This window comes from Amblyomma maculatum, chromosome 10, assembly GCF_055883805.1.
Source record: "Amblyomma maculatum isolate TAMU_Amacu chromosome 10, ASM5588380v1, whole genome shotgun sequence".
Classification (NCBI taxonomy): domain Eukaryota; kingdom Metazoa; phylum Arthropoda; class Arachnida; order Ixodida; family Ixodidae; genus Amblyomma; species Amblyomma maculatum.
The window spans coordinates 68,098,148-68,119,021 of NC_139353.1; the positions used below are offsets into that span (position 1 = coordinate 68,098,148).

The following is a 20,874-nucleotide window of genomic DNA, read 5'->3' on the forward strand; positions in this document are numbered from 1 at the left end:
GGGAACTTTGGTAACAAGCACTTGGAAATTTCCACTCAAGCTCTTAAAAACACACATTAGGCGAGGAAAACGAGTATGCAGCAGCCATCATCTATAACACACAAAGAGAGAAATAAACCTAGAGTTGCAATGCTGTTAACAAGCTAAATGCATTAACCCTTATATAAACCATTTTAATCATTCTCAAGCAGTCTATCAACTAAATATGGATCACAATGTTTCATTAAGAATAAGTGACTGGCTGAAGTACTATTACAGACCAAATGTAGGCCAAAAACAAATGCAAAAAAAGAAAAATAATTATTCACTGCCATGATACAATATATTAACACAAACTTAGAAGAGCTGCAAAAAGCAGGCATGGGGCATAATATAAAAACCATCGATTTCAAGGACGTTATCCCCTTTGGGAGAAATACATAAGCTAGTTTGCTGCCCTTCATAAGTGAAGTCTTTTATGACACTACATTTTTGCTCGTTGCACTACAGTAACCCTTTCAGACAAATGCGAACAATCTTGACACTGCAAAAGAACTGCTGAAAACACAATCGAAATTAACACAACTTCGAAGGGGACAGAAATATTTGTTCAAATAATGTTGAGTCTGAATTAATGAAAACCTTTTCGATACACCTGGTCGTTAACAGAATCACAGCACCACCACAAAAGAACCAGATGGGAGAAATAAATCGTTAAAATTTAACAAAAAATCAGTAAAAATACTATGGCTCCTCTAGACGTGGGAGAGCATAGAACGGTTATGAGCATGCCATTTTCTTTAAAAGGAGCCCAGCACATGCATAACAGAGTTTCATTGAAAGGTACTCGATTGTTTTACTGTGAAATTATTAAAAAGTTCATTAAGTGTTCTCTACATTCTAGAAAAAAAAATAGGAAGTGTAGTATATATAGCAAGTGAAGAAAATAAGCACCTATCAATAAGTTTGATCCTATCCGTACCTCCAGCCGACCAAAGAGTTGAGCCACATGACGACAGTGCACCTACCTGCTTAACCATGTTGTTCCGACTGTGACAGATGTTTATTTTGTCACTGAATACACTGATACCCTCTACAAGGGATTCCTGTACTGAGGCCTGCCTAGCAAATTTGCACACAGGAAAAAAAAAAAAGAAGGGGGGGTGTAGAGGAGAGGCTTGTGTTTTAACATGGAATGTCGGCAGCTGTGTTAGAAATACGCCTCACAAATAAATATTTACAATACGCCATGCTCTAAAAGAAATCTAGGAATTGTGAACGGAGACTACATTTCATTGCAAAGGAAGGGAAAGCATGTTTCGGCTTTGTGGCTTCTCTTCCGCTGCCAAAAAACGCTGCGGACTATATAGTATGGACAATTTTAGCCCTATCCTCGAGTTACCATTAAAATATAAAAGACTGCCATAAAAATAAAAAGCTAACGCTAATTTACAAGACAGGCATATATCACCGAGATCAATGTCACAAGGGCATCCTTGAATTTGCCCACATAAAAGACCTAAAGATTAGAAAAAAGCTGCACACAAGGCAGTCAGCATAAAACTGGACACTGTGCCAATTTAACTGATCATAAGAAGCTAGCTGGCCTGCCAGTTTAGTAAATCATGCTCAATGGTTTCGTCAAATTAAATATGGCAGATCGGCCACACAACAAAAAAAAAAAGTCGTTAACAGCTTGCTGGAGCTGTGACAAGCTTTTCAGATTTCTTGGCAGGGGCCATTCTTGCATTCTGAAAACTACTGTTAACCATATGCCCAGGACCGAGCTTGCAGGTGGCAGCAAACAACAAAATGCCCTACCACAGCACTGCAAAAAAAAAAAAAAAAGAAAAAAGAAAAAAAAAAGAAGAAGAAAAAAAAACGACAAAAACTATGCAATGAAATTGACACGTTACTAGCCAAGCCTCTCATGTGACGCTAGAGCATAACCAGTGGTCAGACGTGTGCCAGGCGTTAATGTTCACAATAGATAGCATAACATGCCTGTTCAACACACAGGTAAACAGAAACACTAAAATATGACGTTTGTGTTCGCATGTTATAATTGACATCATATTAGCACAATCTGACTGCAAATGCCAACATTCAACGTACTAGCATGAAGAGCTGTGTACAGCCATTTTGTTCATGCATAGTTCATGTACAAAACAGGTCCTATTCACAGCCGACTCTGAGCGACGAACTCCCAACAGCCTCCACACCGACGTCACACTCAAGAACCAACTTTCTAACATGTATTCATGCAGCCGAAGCTACTTGTACCCCAGTACAGCAGCAGATACCTGTACGCATTAATCCAATTCAGTGGCCCGAACCTACGTCTCACAAATCCGACGTCCATCCGGACGCATAAGAGCGCGGTGCTGAAAATCTGGTTGCTGTCCACGAGGAATCGGTTTGCAAATTCAGCTGCCAAAATACGGAGGCACGAAACACAGTCGCGCACATGCACACCCACATTTCCGTGCCCGGCCGTGCACACCCGGCAGCGCATAAGTCCAGCCGCGCTAATCCTGTCCCGCAGGTCCAGTTTGACAAACACCGCTGCAAGCGTTTTTCATCAATGTACACACCACACACAGCACGCGCACTAAAGGTGATCCTGGGTGTTCTTGAAGAACTGTCGGATGAGGTCGTTGACCCGATCGGCCTTCTCCCGGTGGACCCAGTGTCCCGCGTCGACGAGGTACTCGACCCGGCCGAATGCCTGCAGGATGCTGAGCTGGGCCAGCTTGAGTGTGAGGAACTGGTCGCGCTGGCCCCACACGATGAGCGTGGGCGTGTTGAGGTAGCGGAAGCGCAGGTCCCGGAGCTGCTCGTCTCGCCGCCAGAGGGCTCGGTAGTGGTTCAACGCCCCTGTCAACGCTCCTGCGGCAAGGAGAGGCAAAAAAAATATAGCTCCGGCATGAATGGCAATTGGGAAATGCGTCGGCAATGGCCAAATTTGATGCAAGGAAATATGAAACACACAGGTGAGAACACTGCACAATCTAAGAGTTGGTGTTTTGTCTAGTTTGGTTTGGTTTGTAGAATGTCCCAAAACGGCTCGGGCTATGAGAGACGCCATTGGCTAGTTTGAAGCACATTATGTTCGCAGGGCTTTAAGTGTTTACTGCTTGCTTTTTGTGCTCCCAGTTCGTTTGTATATACCAGAAGGCCTGTAGAGCATTATAATTCAAACTCAGTTAACTTGTAGTGATAGAAAAGTTAAAGGATTTCTGCACCCCAATAATTTATGTAAATTTGACTGGAGAATTCCAGCTTGCATCAGCCGTGTACATCCAAAGACTGGGTGCTATGCAAGAATATCTGACCTTAATTTCCCCGCATACATTTTTGAATTTGATATCCATTAGCTTCCAACTGCTGTCCTTGCAATAGTGTCCTCGCAGGTTTATTTTCTTTGCACACCCGATTGCATCCTTGCTCTATCTTGTTTCATCCCGCTGGAACAGATCGAAGTGTGGCATCAATGGTCAGCGAAGACTAATATAGATGAGGTTAATGAAAGGGGGGGGGCAGCTACTTTAATGTGGCAATATATATAGTAATTGCAAACTTCGCCTAGTAAGGGTAACACAATCCAAAGTGAGATGTTTTACATGGGCCCGTTCATTTGGCAGTGTACCAAGGAATGGCGCTGAGGTTTATCACACACCCCACTGCACCAAACTCACTACTTATGTGTTGTGCACTTTATGCGAATGCCTTTGTTGGGGGTCTGGCAGCATCAGTTAGTAAGCCGAGAAAGAGCAAATGAAATTTTGTAATCCACGAAAACTGAGTGCTCTATTTCCTAACCTTGTACACATTTTCTTGCAGAGAACAGAACCACCACTGCCAATAAGGGATGCTGAAAACTTCACAGCACTCAAAAAACGTACCGACGTGCCCCGGTAGGTATGCATTTAGAATGGTAACCATTCGAGCGTCATATATTTCGGGAGGACCTACTCCCTGCGTGGCGTATTTTATTTTTTATTTTTTTCTCCCACAGTTTGGAACATATAATTTGTGCTAGAAGAACAATTGTAGAGTTCATAGAGAACGAAGCGCAATAGGACATATTTCAGACCATGACGCAGGCTTGAATCTATTTGGTGTATACCACACAGCAGTGTTTACTCGCCTTTTGTTTTGTTTTTTTACTAGCAAAAGCACTACACTAACGGAATACTTTAGTTCCATTGTCACCACAGTAACAATTGTGGAAAACTATCAGTGATTCCTGAACTCCAGCATCATTCAGGTAGAACTTCAGTCTCCCAGAAGCATTCACCACGTGGGAACAAAGACTCGGAACCGTACTGCCATGAGCCACTGCAGCAAAAACAGCGGCACCTGCACTTCATCTATGTAAGTAAGGCGGTGTGGGAAGAGAGCCTCCCAAGGGGGTAAGGTTTGACACCCTAACCAGAGAGAGAGTGTTGCCATATTTTCTTGTTTGAAACAGTTTTTATTGCTAGCAGGGCCCAGGTTCAAAGCCCAGTCCAACCCTCGGAGCATTGCCCGTCCAGCATGCCACTGTTTCGAGTGGAGAATTCAGGTGGGGTCCGTCACTGACAATGACCATGCCTAATATTTCTTTGCTGGTTAAATGGGTAAAAACGCACGTGATCAAAGAGAGTCCAGTCTGAGCTGGGGCTCCATGCATAGTCATGTAAGGCAGTTCTACTTAGGCTACTTAGGAAGTAGAGCAAATTTGCTTGTTTTTTTGGTAACTTCATTTCTGTTCCTTCCAGCTTTAGTCTCTTCTGAACCACTCCATTACGGTGTCTCTCAAAGCCTGAGTCGCTTTAGGACATTAACCCCACGCCCCAAACTGACCAACAAACCAACCAAGAAACTGGCCTCCATAGCAACTCTGAAAACAGGAATACCACATTTATTAAGCTGTACCATTTTTCACTGTCAGCAAAAAGAAAAAAAAAAAAAGAAGAAAGTGCTACACCTTTGACTGTGATGTGTACTAGACCTTCATGCTTCAAGAGCGAAAATATTCTTTGTGCTGATAACAACCAACCTTTTGTTGCAACCACTTTAATGTAACACTAGATAAACAACATCAGAGTTTAATTTGCACGTTCCTATCAGATGGCTGTTTGTTGACCTCCGAAGCAAAAATCTAGCTACACTTTACATAAAGTTTGTAAGCCAACACCTATCGGCTTTAAACTTGCCCCAGGTTGGGTCTTTAAGTCTCCCAAGCTGGTAAGCCCTAACTTTCAAGACTTCCGCAGCCACAGGCTCGTGGTCTGACTGCCATTGTTGGCAAGCTCTACTTCTATTGCAGAAACCTGGCTCTTCTTCGATGCATTTGAAGTTTTCAGAGTTGAAATGCCATTGAAAACCCAATCTTTCTGCTTACACAATTTCAGGAACCCTAAACGCATGTGAAGTTGCCCAAAAAGATCGCCCTTTTTGTTTTTGACCAGATGTTGTAGTGAGTGCGGTGCATCTTCACAAACAATGCTCAAGAGCGAGCTCCAACTCTGCTCTGCAACAGCAATTAGAACCAAAATCTGGAATCTAGAAATGCACAGCAGTTAAGGCAATATGCCAAGCAGCTATACCCCTGATGGCCACTCAGACCTCAGGCAGCTGCATCGTTGCCCACTTTGCGATAGAAGCTTTAGAATAGTTAAGTAACCAAACCAGTCGTGAACACGGAGAATGCCGAAGTACCTACCTGGCTGCGAGATGGAATGCTTCACAACCTCGTTGAAGTCTGTTTCACGTGTTCCAATAGCTTTCTCGATGAGCTGAAAGTCGTTGACCTTGAGAATTGCTTCAGGTAGCTTGGGGGTTTGGAATGTGACCATGTACCTGTGAGAAAAAAATAACAAAGTCACGAACGTGGCAGTGCCGACACAAGATGCATGGATTATGACAAACAAGCCAAATAGACATAACGGATTCGGTGCTGCAAAAATTACACAAGCTCCCAATCGGAGGCCGACGATTCGCAGAAATCAAACGCAAGGGGAAGGAAGTGCGGCCTTTCAAGCAGCACTGATAACCACCTGTTCTTAAGGCAAAGTACATGACTTATTTGATACGAGGAATAAAATACTTGTCATGCGCATAAATTTCAGCAACTGCATGATGGATACCCGCCAAGCAGACAGCACAAGTTGGTACGGTGTGCTCCACATGTGGGAAAAGACCATATTTTCCTCAATATGGTTTGTCACCTCATATTACATGTTATGCTAATGGAGTTGTCTTGCGCTTCTGAAAAAAAAAAAGAGTGGGTCGAATCCACACAACGAAAGCGTCACTGAGCCTGTTATAACCCTAGCCCCACTATCTGCTTGTCTGCATGAGCTTGCACTAAACAGCGTAGCTTAGCTCTAGCATAAAAGGGCGCCTTAGAAAAACCTGAACGGCGGTGACTGCAGGCAATGACTGACCATGACTTGAGCATCTGGGCGAAGCTGTTCTCCAGCTGGTAGCGGAAGGCCAGCGGGTGGGGTCCATTGATGACCACCAGCCGGTCAACCAAGTCTTCGTACTTGGTGGCCAGCACCCAGGCCACAATGCCACCCAGGTCATGGCCCACCACCGTCACCGTCTTGCGTCCTACAATCAGTGCACAAAGCAGAGGAGAGAGAGAAAGCGAAAAATGAGGCACAGCTCAAACAGTGGTCCTTACACGTGTATGAGTGCAATGTACCATAGCATTTTGTCTTAACTGCAACGCTGTAGGCTGACCACTTAACGGACAACTCTTCGAGGTTTTTTTTTTTAATAACTATATCGAAACGAAAATGGTCATTTTTTGCTGGCTGAGGCTCCCCATCACCCCTTGTTCATTTTGTTTAGCATTCTCAATGATCTCATCTTTCTGTCCTCCAGGCAAGTTATTTTGACATAACAACAACTTACTCTAAAACTGGGATGAAACTAGCTCAACACTGAAAAGTGTAGAGTGCATCTGAAATGTCAAGCACAAAATGGCACAGTTTTTTGAGCCTCTCTACAGCATGAAAGTTGAAGGCATTTTTTTTTTTTTTGCTTACTTCATGAATACACACTGACAAGATATATCAATGATGATTACTATGAAGTTCAAGCGGCCCCATAACTATCGAATGTTGAATCTATGCAGTTATATACTGTCGAAATATCTAATGCAGCATCAGCAGTCTAACCGTGCAAGATATGAAAAGTCAAGTCAGGCGTAAAATTTTGTTCACAAAGTTTCAAAGGTGCTTTATGCCTGTAAAAAAACGGTGACCACATAAATGCTTATCAGTCCAAGCAATGAACTAACATACAAATAGTACTCATTCTCATGGCATGATTCAGTTCAGTTCAGTCGTTCAGTCGTGTCCGACTCTTCGTGACCCTATTGACCATATCACGCCACGCTTTCCGGTCTCTCACTATCTTCCTAACATCACATAATTTCATCTGCAGTGCCTTGAGGATGCCATCTAACCATCGCGTTCGCTGCCTACCCCTTCTCCGGCGACCCTCAACCTTTCCCAACATCAAATCTTTCTCCAGCGACTCCTCTCTTCTCATCAGATGACCAAAGTAGCCGAGCTTTAACTTTAGAATTTGACCCTCCAATGAGCAGTCAGGGTTTATGGTCGACAATATTGACTGATTTGATCTTCTGGCAGTCCAAGGAACTCTGAAGAGTCTTCGCCAGCACCACAGTTCAAACGCGTCAATTCTTCGGCGGTCAGCCTTTTTCACAGTCCAACTCTCGCATCCATACATCACAACTGGAAAGACCATAGCACGAGTTATACGGATCTTGGTTGGCAGACTAATGTCTCTGCTCTTTACTAGGCGGTCAAGGCTAACCATTGCTCTCTTTCCCAGAAGCAGGCGTCTCCTAATTTCATGGCTGCAGTCTTCTTCCGAGGTAATCTTGGAGCCCAAGAAGAGAAAATCTGTCACAGCTTCCACTTCTTGTCCCTTGATGCTCCAGGACTTGATAGGGCAAGACGCCATGATCTTTGTCTTTTTAATGTTCAGTTTAAGCCCAAACTTCTCACTCTCTTCTTGTACGCACATCAGAAGTCTCTTGAGTTCCGCTTCACTTTCTGCCATTGAAGTGGTATCATCCGCATATCTAAGGTTGTTGATACGTTTTCCAGCAATCTTCACTCCAGCTGAAGACTCGTCCAGACCAGCCTTCCTCATGATGCACTCTGCATATAGGTTAAATAGGCAGGGCGACAGTATGCAGCCTTGCCTCACTCCTTTCTCAATCGGAAACCAATCAGTAAGACCATGCCCAGTTCTGACTGTGGCCTCTTGCCCTTCATACAGGTTCCTGAGGAGACAGATGAGGTGAATTGGAACTCCCATCTCTTGGAGAGCTTGCCACAATCTGCTGTGATCTACGCAGTCAAACGCTTTCGCATAGTCAATAAAGCAGAAGTAGATGGGTTTCTGGAACTCTCTTGCTTTTTCCATGATCCAGCGAAGGTTGGCAACTTGGTCTCTAGTTCCTCTGCCCTTGCGAAACCCAGCTTGCACGTCCGGAAGCTCCCGATCCCATGGCATGATTATTATATGCTTTAAATATGCTTAATGTGCAACAATAAGAAATAAATATTGCAGTGTGTGACATGGCATTTTGAATGAGGCCAGTCCAAACAAGCACAGGAAATGAAAGTGAAGACGATGCCTTAGTTCCGTTTTGCTAACGCTTTAAGCTCGACATTCAGGTACTTTGCCAAGGGAACTTTAACATTAACCTTCCTTAACCCACCAGTGACCGTAAGCACATTATGAAATGCAATATTGCTCGTCTCTCTCAAAACAGTGTATGCTGCAGTAAAGCTGCCCCCTGTGCAAGCAGGGGATGTCGTTCGGCTCTCGTGTTTATCCTTTTCAGTGTTGCCAAAACATCTCTAAGAGAACCTTCAGTCAGATTCCGCAGTTTCTAGCACACGATTCCAGTAAAGCATTGAAGGGAGATTCAGCTACACTCCTCCGGTCACAGAAACTAACAATTGAGAGAGTTTCACCATTTCACAAAACGAAACCTTAACCCCCCCCAGCCAACTTAGATGTACCAGGTCTGTCACCTGTCATTTCTGCTCGCAACAAGCCCAGCTCATCGCGTACTTCCCAGCATTCCGATTACGTTCAAGACGAGTAGGGCTCACCCTAAGCATTGTTTTGAATTGCAGAAAGGTGGCGACAAGGGTACCGAAACATTGTCTTCGTCTTGAAACAGTAGTCTGGGGTAGCTTTTGATGTACACTCATTGAAAGCATTTGGTGTGACAAACATTTTGTGACATTTATATTAATCGCATTGGAAACTTTAGAAACAGCTTTGACACTGAAGCAGCCACATTTCCATCTGAAGCAAATACTCGTAATAATGGTTGCTATATAGAAGAACAACAAAATTTTATGGTGTCTTTTAGGCTCTACTCGAAACCAAATTATCATTTCCTTAAATAAAAGAAGCGAACATTTTGGTACCATTTCATGAAAAAAATGTATGTTAAAATTAAGAAGCAATGCCAAGGCACTATTGGCATTCTCCGTGTCTGCTCAAAACATACAAAGGTTTCTGCTCATCTGTAGCACTCTAATGGTTGGGATGAAGAGAAATATAACCCAGACAAATCGTTATCAACAACAAACCAGAATATAGAATTCCCCGACCCTTTTTTGTTGCTACATCACCTAAACTTAATGCAATGCACCTATGTGAAGAGCAAGTTGGGAAGAGGCCGACAGGACAGCAATGTAGGCAGCTTACCCAAAGAGAGAATGAGGCCCCTGACATCCTCGACCAGGCGTGACATGAGGTAGTCCTCCACATTCTGCGGCTTGGTCGATTGACCGCAGCCTCGCATGTCGACCGCCACCACCCTGCAAAGGAAGCAGGAGACGAACCCCCAAACAATGGAGCTCAAGATAGAAAAACTGATTTTTTTCTCCGGAATGCCCCAAAGGCAGTCCAAATACTCAACTTCTGTGGGACCTCTGTGTTTTCTGCACATATGAGGACATGCATTTCTCCCTTCTGCCTACGCTCCTCATGGCATACCTCTCAGCCTTGTAATGTTACTTCATACTGTCGTCGTTCCTCTTTCAAGCTGATTCCTCCTTTACCCAAGTGATGGTTATGATTTTATGACTGGCAGTCTATGATGCAGTCATTCCATCTTACATCACCGCTGCATCTTCTTTTTCCTAATACTTGATTTTTTTTATTTCTGACCCTCCTGACCCTCTTCATGCTTGTTTGGTAAGCTTGTTACCTTCTAAACAGGCAAGGGATGAAAACGTGTCAATACACTAACAAAAATATGCATGGCTCCCTATCAAATTGCAACTTGTACGGAACGTCCTTCTACATTAGGCCCCTTCAAATAGTTTCAGGCCAATGCATAACCCTTTCGTTAAACCAGACAAAAACAAATCACAATCTCTTATCAAGCCCCTTCTGCGAGTCCACTTAGGAGCACTTTCTCCATCCTTAGGCAACGCAGTTAAGGATGTCGAGGCAAGGACAGCAGTGTATTCCTTCCGAATTCAAAAGCTGAAGTTGTTTCTATAGAGACAGAAAGGTTATTGTCAACAGAAAACCATGGAGTTAAAAACATTGCTACACACGCCACATAAAAATAAAGTGGCAATTCAAGGCACCAATCCCACCCACACTGCACAATGTCATCACCAAATGATTACCTAAATTCAAAACAGACATTTTCATATTCCCTGCTGCTAAATTAATTTACTGCTTACCAATGAACTGAGTTGGCAATACAACCTCCCAGCACACCCCTTGCTAAGCTAAAACTGTTCACTCCAATATAACATGCTCCTCATTTCTTTTTGGTCACATTCAGTTACCGAGTGTACGCCACACCGACTCCACATCTATCAATACCGTGCTACTTTTCCCAAACTGTGCCGAATGCTACCCTCGGTTATACACATACGTGTGCTTTTAAAAGATAAAGGAAAAGACGATTGCTATAGCAACTGACATTGCAGTGCTTGAACAGCAGACAGATGTGAAAAACAGGCAGCAATTATAACTTCATCCAAAGAAGATAAAGCGTCAATGCTCGAGATAAAACAACTGGACAGAGTCCATACATTGTTTCCCCAGAAAAAATGTTCCTGGAGCGTTTTTGTTTGTGCCCCCTAGGAACAATGTTTCCTTTCTTTATTTCTTTATTAGTGAAATTTTCCTGAAGCGTTAGGTAACTGATGCACAATTTTTTCGAAGTATTTTTCTACTTCCTACAGTCCCCAATATTTGCTGTATTTTCAGTTTAAGAGCTTTATTTATTGAATCAAGCATTGAACTCTATGCATTACAACTGGGAAATTAAATCTTCCCAGTAATAGTGAGAAGCTGGTAATATAAGGTCAAATACCATCTACAGCTGCCTGCATGCTGCACTGAGTCACCTGCAGAAGAAGGCCACACAACTTCCCGAATTTCCAGCTGCAAAAAGAGAGCAGATAAATGCTCGAGGGTTGAGGAGACTTTCAAGAGCTTCCAAGCTTTCTTTTTGACCCCTGAAACAGTCAGCCAAATTTTTAACACCATCTTGGAAAGGAGCACCAGGGTTTTCACATCGTTGGAGAAAGAACCAGATTTTACACCCCACTAGACGAAAGGACCAGACTTTTTTAAACCTTCTTATAGGCCAAGGTTTTTACACCTTAGAAGAGAGAACCAGAGTACCCGACCCTCTTCTGGCTACACCAGTGACACCATAAAGAAACAGCATCCCTCATAGTACACTTCTGACTGAATATCTTTTTTTCTCTACTAATGTTATCTGCATACGCTAGGAAATTCATGCCTCGAACAATGATCGTGCCCCTCCTGATGGGACCATACATGTTTTTGCAGTGTTTTAAATAAATAAAAGTTGCTTTGGGATGTTAAATCCCCCTCCCCCAAACCGAACCAAACCAAACCATAGAGAAACAGCCAAAAAAGAAGGTTATCTGTGAACAGAGCATGCTTGTGCATTTATGTCGACGCACCAATCCAAGAAGAAGAAAGCTAGTAATCCACTACAGTGAGTATAACTGAGCTGCAATTTAAATTGCAAACTCTTGCACCGCAGCTTGATCATTCTGCAACACTTCCCAAAGTAGTGCTCCTGCGAAGCGCATGCCCAAGCCCTGCGCCCCCCTCACCAGTGGTCCTTCTGGAAATGGTGGATCTGCTTCTCCCAGGTGTACCACGTGTCTGGAAAGCCATGCAGGAAAAGCAGCAGTGGGTTCTCCTGGCTCCCAGAAGACACATAATGCAGGGACACGTCCTGCATTATGGGTGAAGGTACGAAGAGGAGAGAGAGAGCGAGAGTAATTTAATGGTAGGAAAGGTGGAATAAGTAACCATGGCCTGCCACTCCACAGTGGGGGAAGTGGAAAAGGAATAGAAGGAGAGTTGGGGTGTAAGTGAAGGGTACCAGTGACCGTACTAGTACATCCAGGGCATTAAAAAGGTGACATTTCACAATGGAAAAAAAATATGGTGATTCATCTTTTAAGCTGCATTCTAAATTTCAGTCCTATATACAGGGTCTTGAATATTCGGGGCTGGGATTTTAAAAAATCTTATGCAAAATCTACTGCCCCATTCGAGCTAAAATAACTTTCACAAAGTAGCAAAATATCGTCTACGTTATCTGATAAGTGATTCAACATCGGTACTTGCCTAGATTTTCCGAAATCGAGAAAAAAATCTGCTCTCGGCGGCGTGCACAATTTTTGCAGAAGAGAGTCGAAAAGCTATTTTGACATGATGCGTCATCTGTCGGGCAGCGAGGCAAGCACGCCGACGGCCGGGATGGAGCTTGTCTCACTGCTCGACAGATGACGCATCATGTCAAAATAGCTTTTCGACTCTCTTCTGCAAAAATTGTGCACGCCGCCGAGAGCAGATTTTTTTCTCGATTTCGGAAAATCTAGGCAAGTACCGATGTTGAATCACTTATCAGATAACGTAGACGATATTTTGCTACTTTGTGAAAGTTATTTCAGCTGGAATGGGGTAGTAGATTTTGCATAAGGATTTTTTTAAATCCCAGTCTCCAAATATTCAAGACCCTGTATAATGGTTAAATATTGCAACACAGATATAGCACTAGAGTCTGTTAAATACCTGATGAACTGCAGTATCAATTTTCGCTTCAAAGATGTACATGACGCTCGAAACTCAGAAAAAGGGATCCATTATCCTGACCGCCGCCTACTATGTTTCGATGGAGGAAAACAAAGAGGCGTCCGTGTGCTGTGCGATGTCAGCGCACGTTAAAGATCTCCAGGTGGTCGAAATTACTCTGTAGCTTCCACTATGGCTCCTCTTTCCACTTTCATTTCCACCTTACTTCCTTATGTTAGGGTGCAGTTAAGGTGTCCAGAGAAACAAGTGTGACAGATACTGCAGCTTTCCTTTCCTCTGAACCAATTGTTATTATTATTATTATTACTAAAAGCAAGAGTTTACGGCTTAAAAGCCTGGAAGTGGTAAAGATGCATCGCTTCAGGTGCCTCAACTTGAAAGCAAAACCTTTACAGGGCCTTGTTGTGCTTCTGGCCTGTAGACACGCTCCGTTGAAAAGCACTACGTCTCCTTTATATTCTGGATACTAATTTGTTTTAATGCAACGAGTTGAACAAGTGGAGACTTTCGTGTTGAAAAACAGTGCCTGATGTTATTATCCGGTTCACTTGAAGGTCGTTTCCTCTTGCAACGTTTCAGGACTCCTGCCATGGATGACTGAGCGGCCCATATCTAGCACTTTTGCACATCAACTGTGACATGCCAGGTAAAAGTAAACGTGCTCAAAGCTTTGATTAAACCTGCAGAGCAAAGATGGAATTCCAGCCAGTGCTGTTAGTACAGTGCCTTTGCCACATCCTTTACCGGCTAACTTAAAAACACTCATTAAACTACTCTAGTCTTTTCCTACTAATTTTTATACATCTCAATATCAGTCACCTTCACTTTGCTCAAAAAGCATGACAAGGTCAGAAAGTGTCCTTCCAGCTATTCACAAGAGTTTGCTCTTATCTACACACTGCAAGCAGAATGCGTATGACAAGCTTGTTCCTTATCATTTACCAACACAGGAAAGACTGAACAGATGTGTGTTATGTAATAAATACAATGTCCAGTGCGCAAACAATTTTTAATTTGGATGCAACCATATAGTATAACATAATTACGGAAATGCAATGAAACCTTTAATCCTCTCCAGGTCATAAAACGTACAACTCTATAAAAATGCTACATATGCCAGTAATTCTACAAAAGCGTGGAAGTAGTATGAGTAATTAGAGCAGAAATATTGAAATGAGCCTGAGTGAGCAGAATTCGGATAAATTCAGATAAACATTTTGGAAGTACCACCACCACATGTGTGCAGGCAACTTATTGACTGCTCTACACTTGTCAATTTTTGTCAACTCATCTTTCAATGACACTTAATTTACTTTTACTTTCTTCATACTACCCGTGGTCAACTGCTCTGGCAGCAGAGGTTCTAGAGATCACTCTTAAGTTTTCCTGTATTTGGGGTGTCACCGGAGAGAAAGTATTGCCTGCCGTGAGCCTAAAATTACTGCTTTCTCCAACCAGACAGCAAAACTGTCAAAAAGGTGTGCCTAGAAGTAGGCAGTATACTTCGATTCAGTTATACAGTTGCCACTGTGCCCCCCCCCTTCTCAGAAAAAATACAATTTTCTTTAACATCACACAGAATTAAGGCTGCAGAGATGTGGTTAAATGCACGTGCCAGGAAACGAAGACAAAGAAAACTGGTACAGGATCAGTCATTCGCATCTTAAAGATGGGTTGGCAGCAATAACCAAGGTACACCACTTCTCGCCATAACTAGTACTAACTTTCAGCATCCATGCTCGATGTGGGATCCTAGTTGCGTTATGTTAGTTGACATCCTTGAAGGCATAGAGAATCAACTGATTTACTTCCTTTTTTAACGATTATGATCATACTGATAGCGTTAGTCACACTTCTTTCCCCTCCATACACAGATCATTTTTTAGAGTCCTCACTAATATGTTATAAGAAGCATTAATTAACTGCATGCCCGTAGCTAGACCACACTTCCACACTGTTACTATTTTGCTGCCATTTCTCTTACCTCTTCTCCTTTTTCAAGCTTTCTTTTAATGTTTCTGCCTTCATTTACCTGTATTTGCATTTCTTGCTTTGTGTTTGTATTCTATTCTTTGTGCTTATGCTTAAGTATTTCAGTCCGTCTTCCATGTAGCCCAGTCCCTCCAAGCTGACAAGAAAGAACAGTGAGCAGTGATCCAGTTGGCCGTAGATATATTAGGCATCTATATTAAGAACACCAATAAAGGTGTTTTCCTCTTCCTCTCCTCTACAATGCTTCTCCTAAAGCTCTGAGAGTATCTTATCTGTGAGAGTATCTCTTCCTCCCCTCTACAATGCTTCTCCTAAAGCTCTGAGAGCTTCAATGAATAAATAAATAGATGCATGCAAGCAGTGAAGCATATGCCATCAAGTTAGCAAGCGCAGTTTAAACACCTGAACCACTAAATAACACAAGGTTACGTTATATGTTACTTTCATTCAACAGGACCCGTCCCTTGGAGACTCATACTTCCAAAAGCAAGATTTCAGTTCTGGCTCTTCCATGCTTTTCCTGAAGTGTTATTCTCACATTACATGCCACAGCTGCGATAGACGTTGACAGCTACAACAGAAATGCTATACCTGTTATCCAGTTACCTTTGTGCAATAAGGTATCACGCACAAATCATTCCTCATGGGTGGGAGACCCATCAACCAATGGCATCAACCTATTCTTATAACATCACAGTCAACTGCCCTGCACATAATATAGAATGCACGACAGTGCAATGTCTATCAGCTGGAATTCCGCCTTCGAAGAGCATTAGCCCCCTAACTCCTGAGCTAAATCTGACTACGGCATATTATATGGCAGGTTTACGTATAGCCAAGGGCAGTTGATATTGTAATAAAACAAAAAGTTACGATTAACAGAAAGCAAAGTGAGCTAGAACACTCACATCTAGCCATTCTAAGTTTATATTTGTTCATCCAATGTCCCCTAATCTAAATTGCCTGCTCGTATTTATGTAAGAACAATCAATTTGTTAGTTTCATTATGAAGCTACATCTGCCTTTTTGGCACTGCTCTTGGCATCGACAGTCCTGATATCATAAAGAAAGGAACGAAATGATTGTGGACATCAAATATTTCGCTAATCCATCATGCATAAGTTATATGTAGAAAGCGAATTGTCTCAATTAATTTCTGCTATCTAGGCGCACTCAACGGGTAAGATTTGCTTTGAGAATATCTGCTTTACAGTTCAAACAATATAAAAAAAAACATGCACATTTGCATGAAGCTGCACTTATACATTACGTGCATGTTCATGACTACGATATTTATTAGTGGCATAACATTGGATTCCAAGGGAAGGAAAGCGTAGCAGGGGGCGACAGAAAGTTAGGTGGGCGGATGAGATTAAGAAGTTCGCAGGGGTCAAGTGGATGCAGCTAGCACTGAACCGGGTTAAGTGGAGAAATATGGGAGGGGCGTTCGCCCTGCAGTGGGTATAACCCCTTCAGGCGCTGCGTCCACATATGTGGACGCGACCCAAATGTCGTCGTAGCTTGCTCGCAAGGCGTGTTCCCACCTTTGAATTTGGCGCACAAAACAACTGGCCCCTCCCTGTCAAGTATGTGGCGCCGTCTGTTGCAGGTACATCGAAATGTGTTTGTAAACAAGAAGTCAAGATGGACGTCTCCACGTTTTACGGCGGGGCGAGTAAGTTGATCTTATTTTCGCGTGCTCTCTTTCCAAATGGTCGTGAAAAACGGAATTTGTCATGTGAAACATGCCAGTAAGGTAATGTAGAAGGGGCATGCTGAATTTCATTACCTTAGGCAAAGAAGGAATGCTTTGGTGGGCTCTCAGAATTGCGCGTCCACAAACGTGGACATGGCGCCTTAGTGCTGAAAATATTGTTACGAGACACCGTTCTGTGCGCACGAGAAAAACGAGGACAAGGAACAAGAAAATGAGGCAAGCGCGCTCGCTCGAGTAAGAAACCATTGACGTGGCTCTATGAAAACTGAGGAAGAATTAAAGAAGGAAGGAAGGGGAAGTTCTTTTCAGAAAATGGCGACATTGTTCTTGTGCGCTGGCATGACAACAGTATTGTGAACATGGCTTCAACCGCCGTGGGCTTAGGCGAAGCAGGCACTGTACGAAGGTGGAGCGAGTCTTCTAAATCACACATCGACATTGAATGCCCTCAAGTCATCCTCGCGTACAACAAGTACATGGGAGGCGTCGACAAGATGGATTTTTTCATGTCCCTCTACCCACTGCGCACAAGAACAAGGAAGTGGCCGGTGCGAGTAATATCGCATTTTGTTTCATTTGCTCTTTGCAACAGTTGGTTGGAGTACATCAGAGATGCAAACAATATGCAACTGCTGAAAAAAAGCACATTAGATTTGCTCGCATTTCAGAGTGATGTGGCTAATAGCTTAGTCGCCTGCAACAAAGCACCCCCAAAGAAGCGAGGCCGACCGAGCAACGAAGGTCCACAGGAGATCAAAAAGAAGCCTCACAATGCAGAGCCATTGCCAACAAGCACAACGCGCTATGATGGCACCAACCACTCGCCCCAGGTTATGAGCATACCAAATGCACAATGATGCAGACGCCAGGGCTGCACTTCGAAGAGCCACGTTCGCTGCCGCAAATGCGGAATTTTTCTTTGCCTGTCGTCACAGAATGACTGTTTTTATCTATTTCATAAGCCTTGAACAAGTGGCTACTCTTCTGTACCTTAGGTATTTTCAGAGTAAAACATTTATTCATTCCTCATACTTAGTAGAGAATACAAGAAAATGTTGTAGTGTTTGCACTCATGTAGGAGCTTTGAGGCGCCATGTCCACAAACGTGGACGCAAATAAAATGGGCTCAAATATGAAAATTTTGGCGTAATTTCTTGCACTTGACTTCTGTCTGGTCTACTGATCATGAATAACACAAGGAAAAATTTTTCCTTTCAGAAAATTTAATTCGCGCCTGAAGGGGATAATCAGGCTGATGATGATGATGATATTCAAGCGAGCGCATGCGCAAATTGCTACTTTTCTGGCATGCCAGCAAAACAGTTGCAACTAAAACAGTTGCAACTAAGGATGACTTCAAAAGCCATTAATTCTGCGAGTTCCTGCTAGGCAGGTGCGCGCGCTTACGTGGACGCCACACAAACTTTCTTTTACGACGTCGTCACATCTGCGCATGTGCGAAACATATGCTTGCGCACATGCGCAAATGTATATTTCTAGCATGAGAACAAAGCTGTTGCAAGAGGGCGACTTCGGCCACTATAAAGGCACGAGTTGGTCCGAGGCAGGTGCGCGCGCTTACGTGCACGCCACACAAGCTTCCTTTTACCTCCGCAGCTGAGACAATGGCGAATTAAAGATCAACAGCAAGGAAAAGCTGCACGTCCGAGCCCAGCGCGACACAGTTATTTCTGCTATGAAGCAAAACCTAAAAACGTCTCTACTATAGCAAAAAAAAAAAAAGAAGAAAAAAAATTAGGAAAGAAAGAAAGAAAGAAAAATTATAACGGCTAGCACAACAGCTTGAGAGACCTCGCAAGATGAGGAGCAGCCGACAGTACAATTCTAACCGTGGCCGTGCGCTCATCGCTTTCGCAAACGGACATCTGCCAAGGTCACCAGAGGGGCTTTTTTTCCTTCCCTTTTATTCTTTCCCTTTCCCGCGATGGATCAAAACAAAAAAAAAAAAAAGAAAAAGGGAGAAAGCTGCATAACCTACACATATGTACTCCTCTGTAAGCCGATATAGCCTGGTCTGAAAATTCTACATTGTTCCCAAAATTGTTGCAGAATTTCAGCACGAGTCGGAACTGTCACTTTCGAATTTCGCGCTAGCGGAAGATTATTCCACTATTCAAATACAACGCGTCATCACAAGAGGCGCCGGAGCCGAACGAACGAATGAATGAGCTACGAGTCGCGCGCATACCCAGCCGCCGAGCCTTGGCAAATGACAGGTCGCACTCAACTTATTTGCCTGTCAACAGATGTGCGTACACAACCCACATCGAAGAAGGCACACGTCTCAAGCCTACAAATCAAACCAACACGACCGACACGCCAGACGACGACAGAAAAGGGCGCAGCTAAAAAGGCGCCGGCAAAGACATTCAACCCCACAAAAAGCAGCGAATCCAGTTGGGGGCGCGAGGACGCGTTCGCATTTTTGTACAGGCGCGCCAGGGTGCGGTTTGTGTTTGCTTGAATTCGTTCCCAGCCTGCCAGCGCTTGTCAACCGAGATCGTTTTGGCCGTGTCCCATCGCCAAACAAGCAAACAAGACCCCCGTCATGAGAGGGGCCGCGGACAGGAGGGGGTTCTCCATTCCGGCGCATCAATAACCTCATCGGACATGCCTCGTCAGAGCGCTGACAGGGCTGCTGAGGTTGTGTTACCGGTGCGCTGCTGGTGAAGCTTCACGTGAACAGCCGTGCAGAACCACTTGACACCGGCCTCAGCGGTTCTGCGTCGATACTTGTCACGGAGGCCGTACACTGCAGGGTCAAGGGATCGTAATCACGCGCACTCAACTGCCGTCAGAAAATGCAGAGGAACATTGACACGTCACCCCACTGCTGCTAATCGGCAACTTCTCTTGCGCGACGATTACGAGAATATTCGATAACACATTCACAGTTAACAACAGGGAGCGACCCTTTTGCCGACGTGACGGGCGAAGCGTATTCTCAAAGCGAAATATAATCACAAAGATAATCGCGGAGCAAGCTAATATCAAAGCGATAGAATTTGGCGTCACAGCAAGCTAACAAACAACGCTGAATCAGTTTCTGTTGAGGGGGACAAACGATAACCGACTGAGGACGGTGTCGAACTTCATACCGCTGCCAAGACGTGATCTACATGCGGGTTGTCCTCGCATATAACTCATTCGAGCTAACAATGTAATACGGTCTTGCGAAACGATAATCAATTAACCCTTGACATAGCGTGGGAAAAGTCACACAAACGAACTGGCGCTCCCACAACCATGCGCTGACATCCAAAAAGTTGAAAGCAAAATAAAGTGCGATCAAATTAGATAAGCGACGTATCTGCGGCGTGATATATCGTAAGAGGAAGACGATGATGCGTAAATTTGCGCGTGACAAATAGGTCGATGAGAATAACCGCGTAAAGAAGTGACCGAGGGTATACCCAGCACGAACCTCCAACGTGACGAACTTGTGGGAGCCCAGCGCCGGATCCCGAAGGCAGGCCGGCTCCTCGGGTCGCTGCTTGGGCGTCAGTATAGACTTTCCCTTGAAGAGCACCTGCACGCCGATCTTGAGGCACGTCCAGAGTCCCATACACGTTCCAACTGTCACCAATAAAATGCGGCTCAGCCCACGCCGCAACGTCTTGAACGCCATCGCTGCCGTCTTGGAGCTGTGGTTTGCTGCGACTGGTGCTTGCGCCAGTTGGGCTTCCCTGCAGTGCCTCATCACCACTTTAAACACGCTCGAGCGGCGAGATCGGCGAGATCAAAAGCATCAAAAGTATCAAAATCGGAAAAAATGAACGCGATCGGCGCATGCGCAGTAAATAAAAGTCTGTTCAACAAGCTCTACAATAGTTGCTACTAATAAATATTTTGTTATCAACGACCAATTTTTAAATTTTGTTTGTGTACTTGTAAATGTTTGTTGTTAAAAGAAAAAAGGTTTTAAAGCAAAGTTTATTTAACTACTTCCGCTGCAGCTGGAAAATGGCGGCGCCCAGTGATTATTATGCTGGGTCGGCGCG

The 20,874-nt window shown here is 43.9% G+C and overlaps 1 protein-coding gene across 1 annotated transcript; it reads right to left on the minus strand.

The window, feature by feature from the left end:
- Positions 1–1,652: 1,652 nt before the first annotated feature.
- LOC146176741 (epoxide hydrolase 4-like) lies at positions 1,653–20,624 on the minus strand. Its single transcript, XM_084582941.1, has 6 exons — positions 20,298–20,624; positions 12,153–12,277; positions 9,742–9,854; positions 6,414–6,582; positions 5,690–5,826; positions 1,653–2,868 (listed from the first exon to the last, which is right to left on the minus strand). The coding sequence occupies exons 1-6, from the start codon at positions 20,571–20,573 to the stop codon at positions 2,591–2,593; spliced, it is 1,098 nt and encodes a 365-aa protein (XP_084439067.1). The 5' UTR covers positions 20,574–20,624; the 3' UTR covers positions 1,653–2,590.
- Between the last annotated feature and the right edge of the window lie 250 nt (positions 20,625–20,874).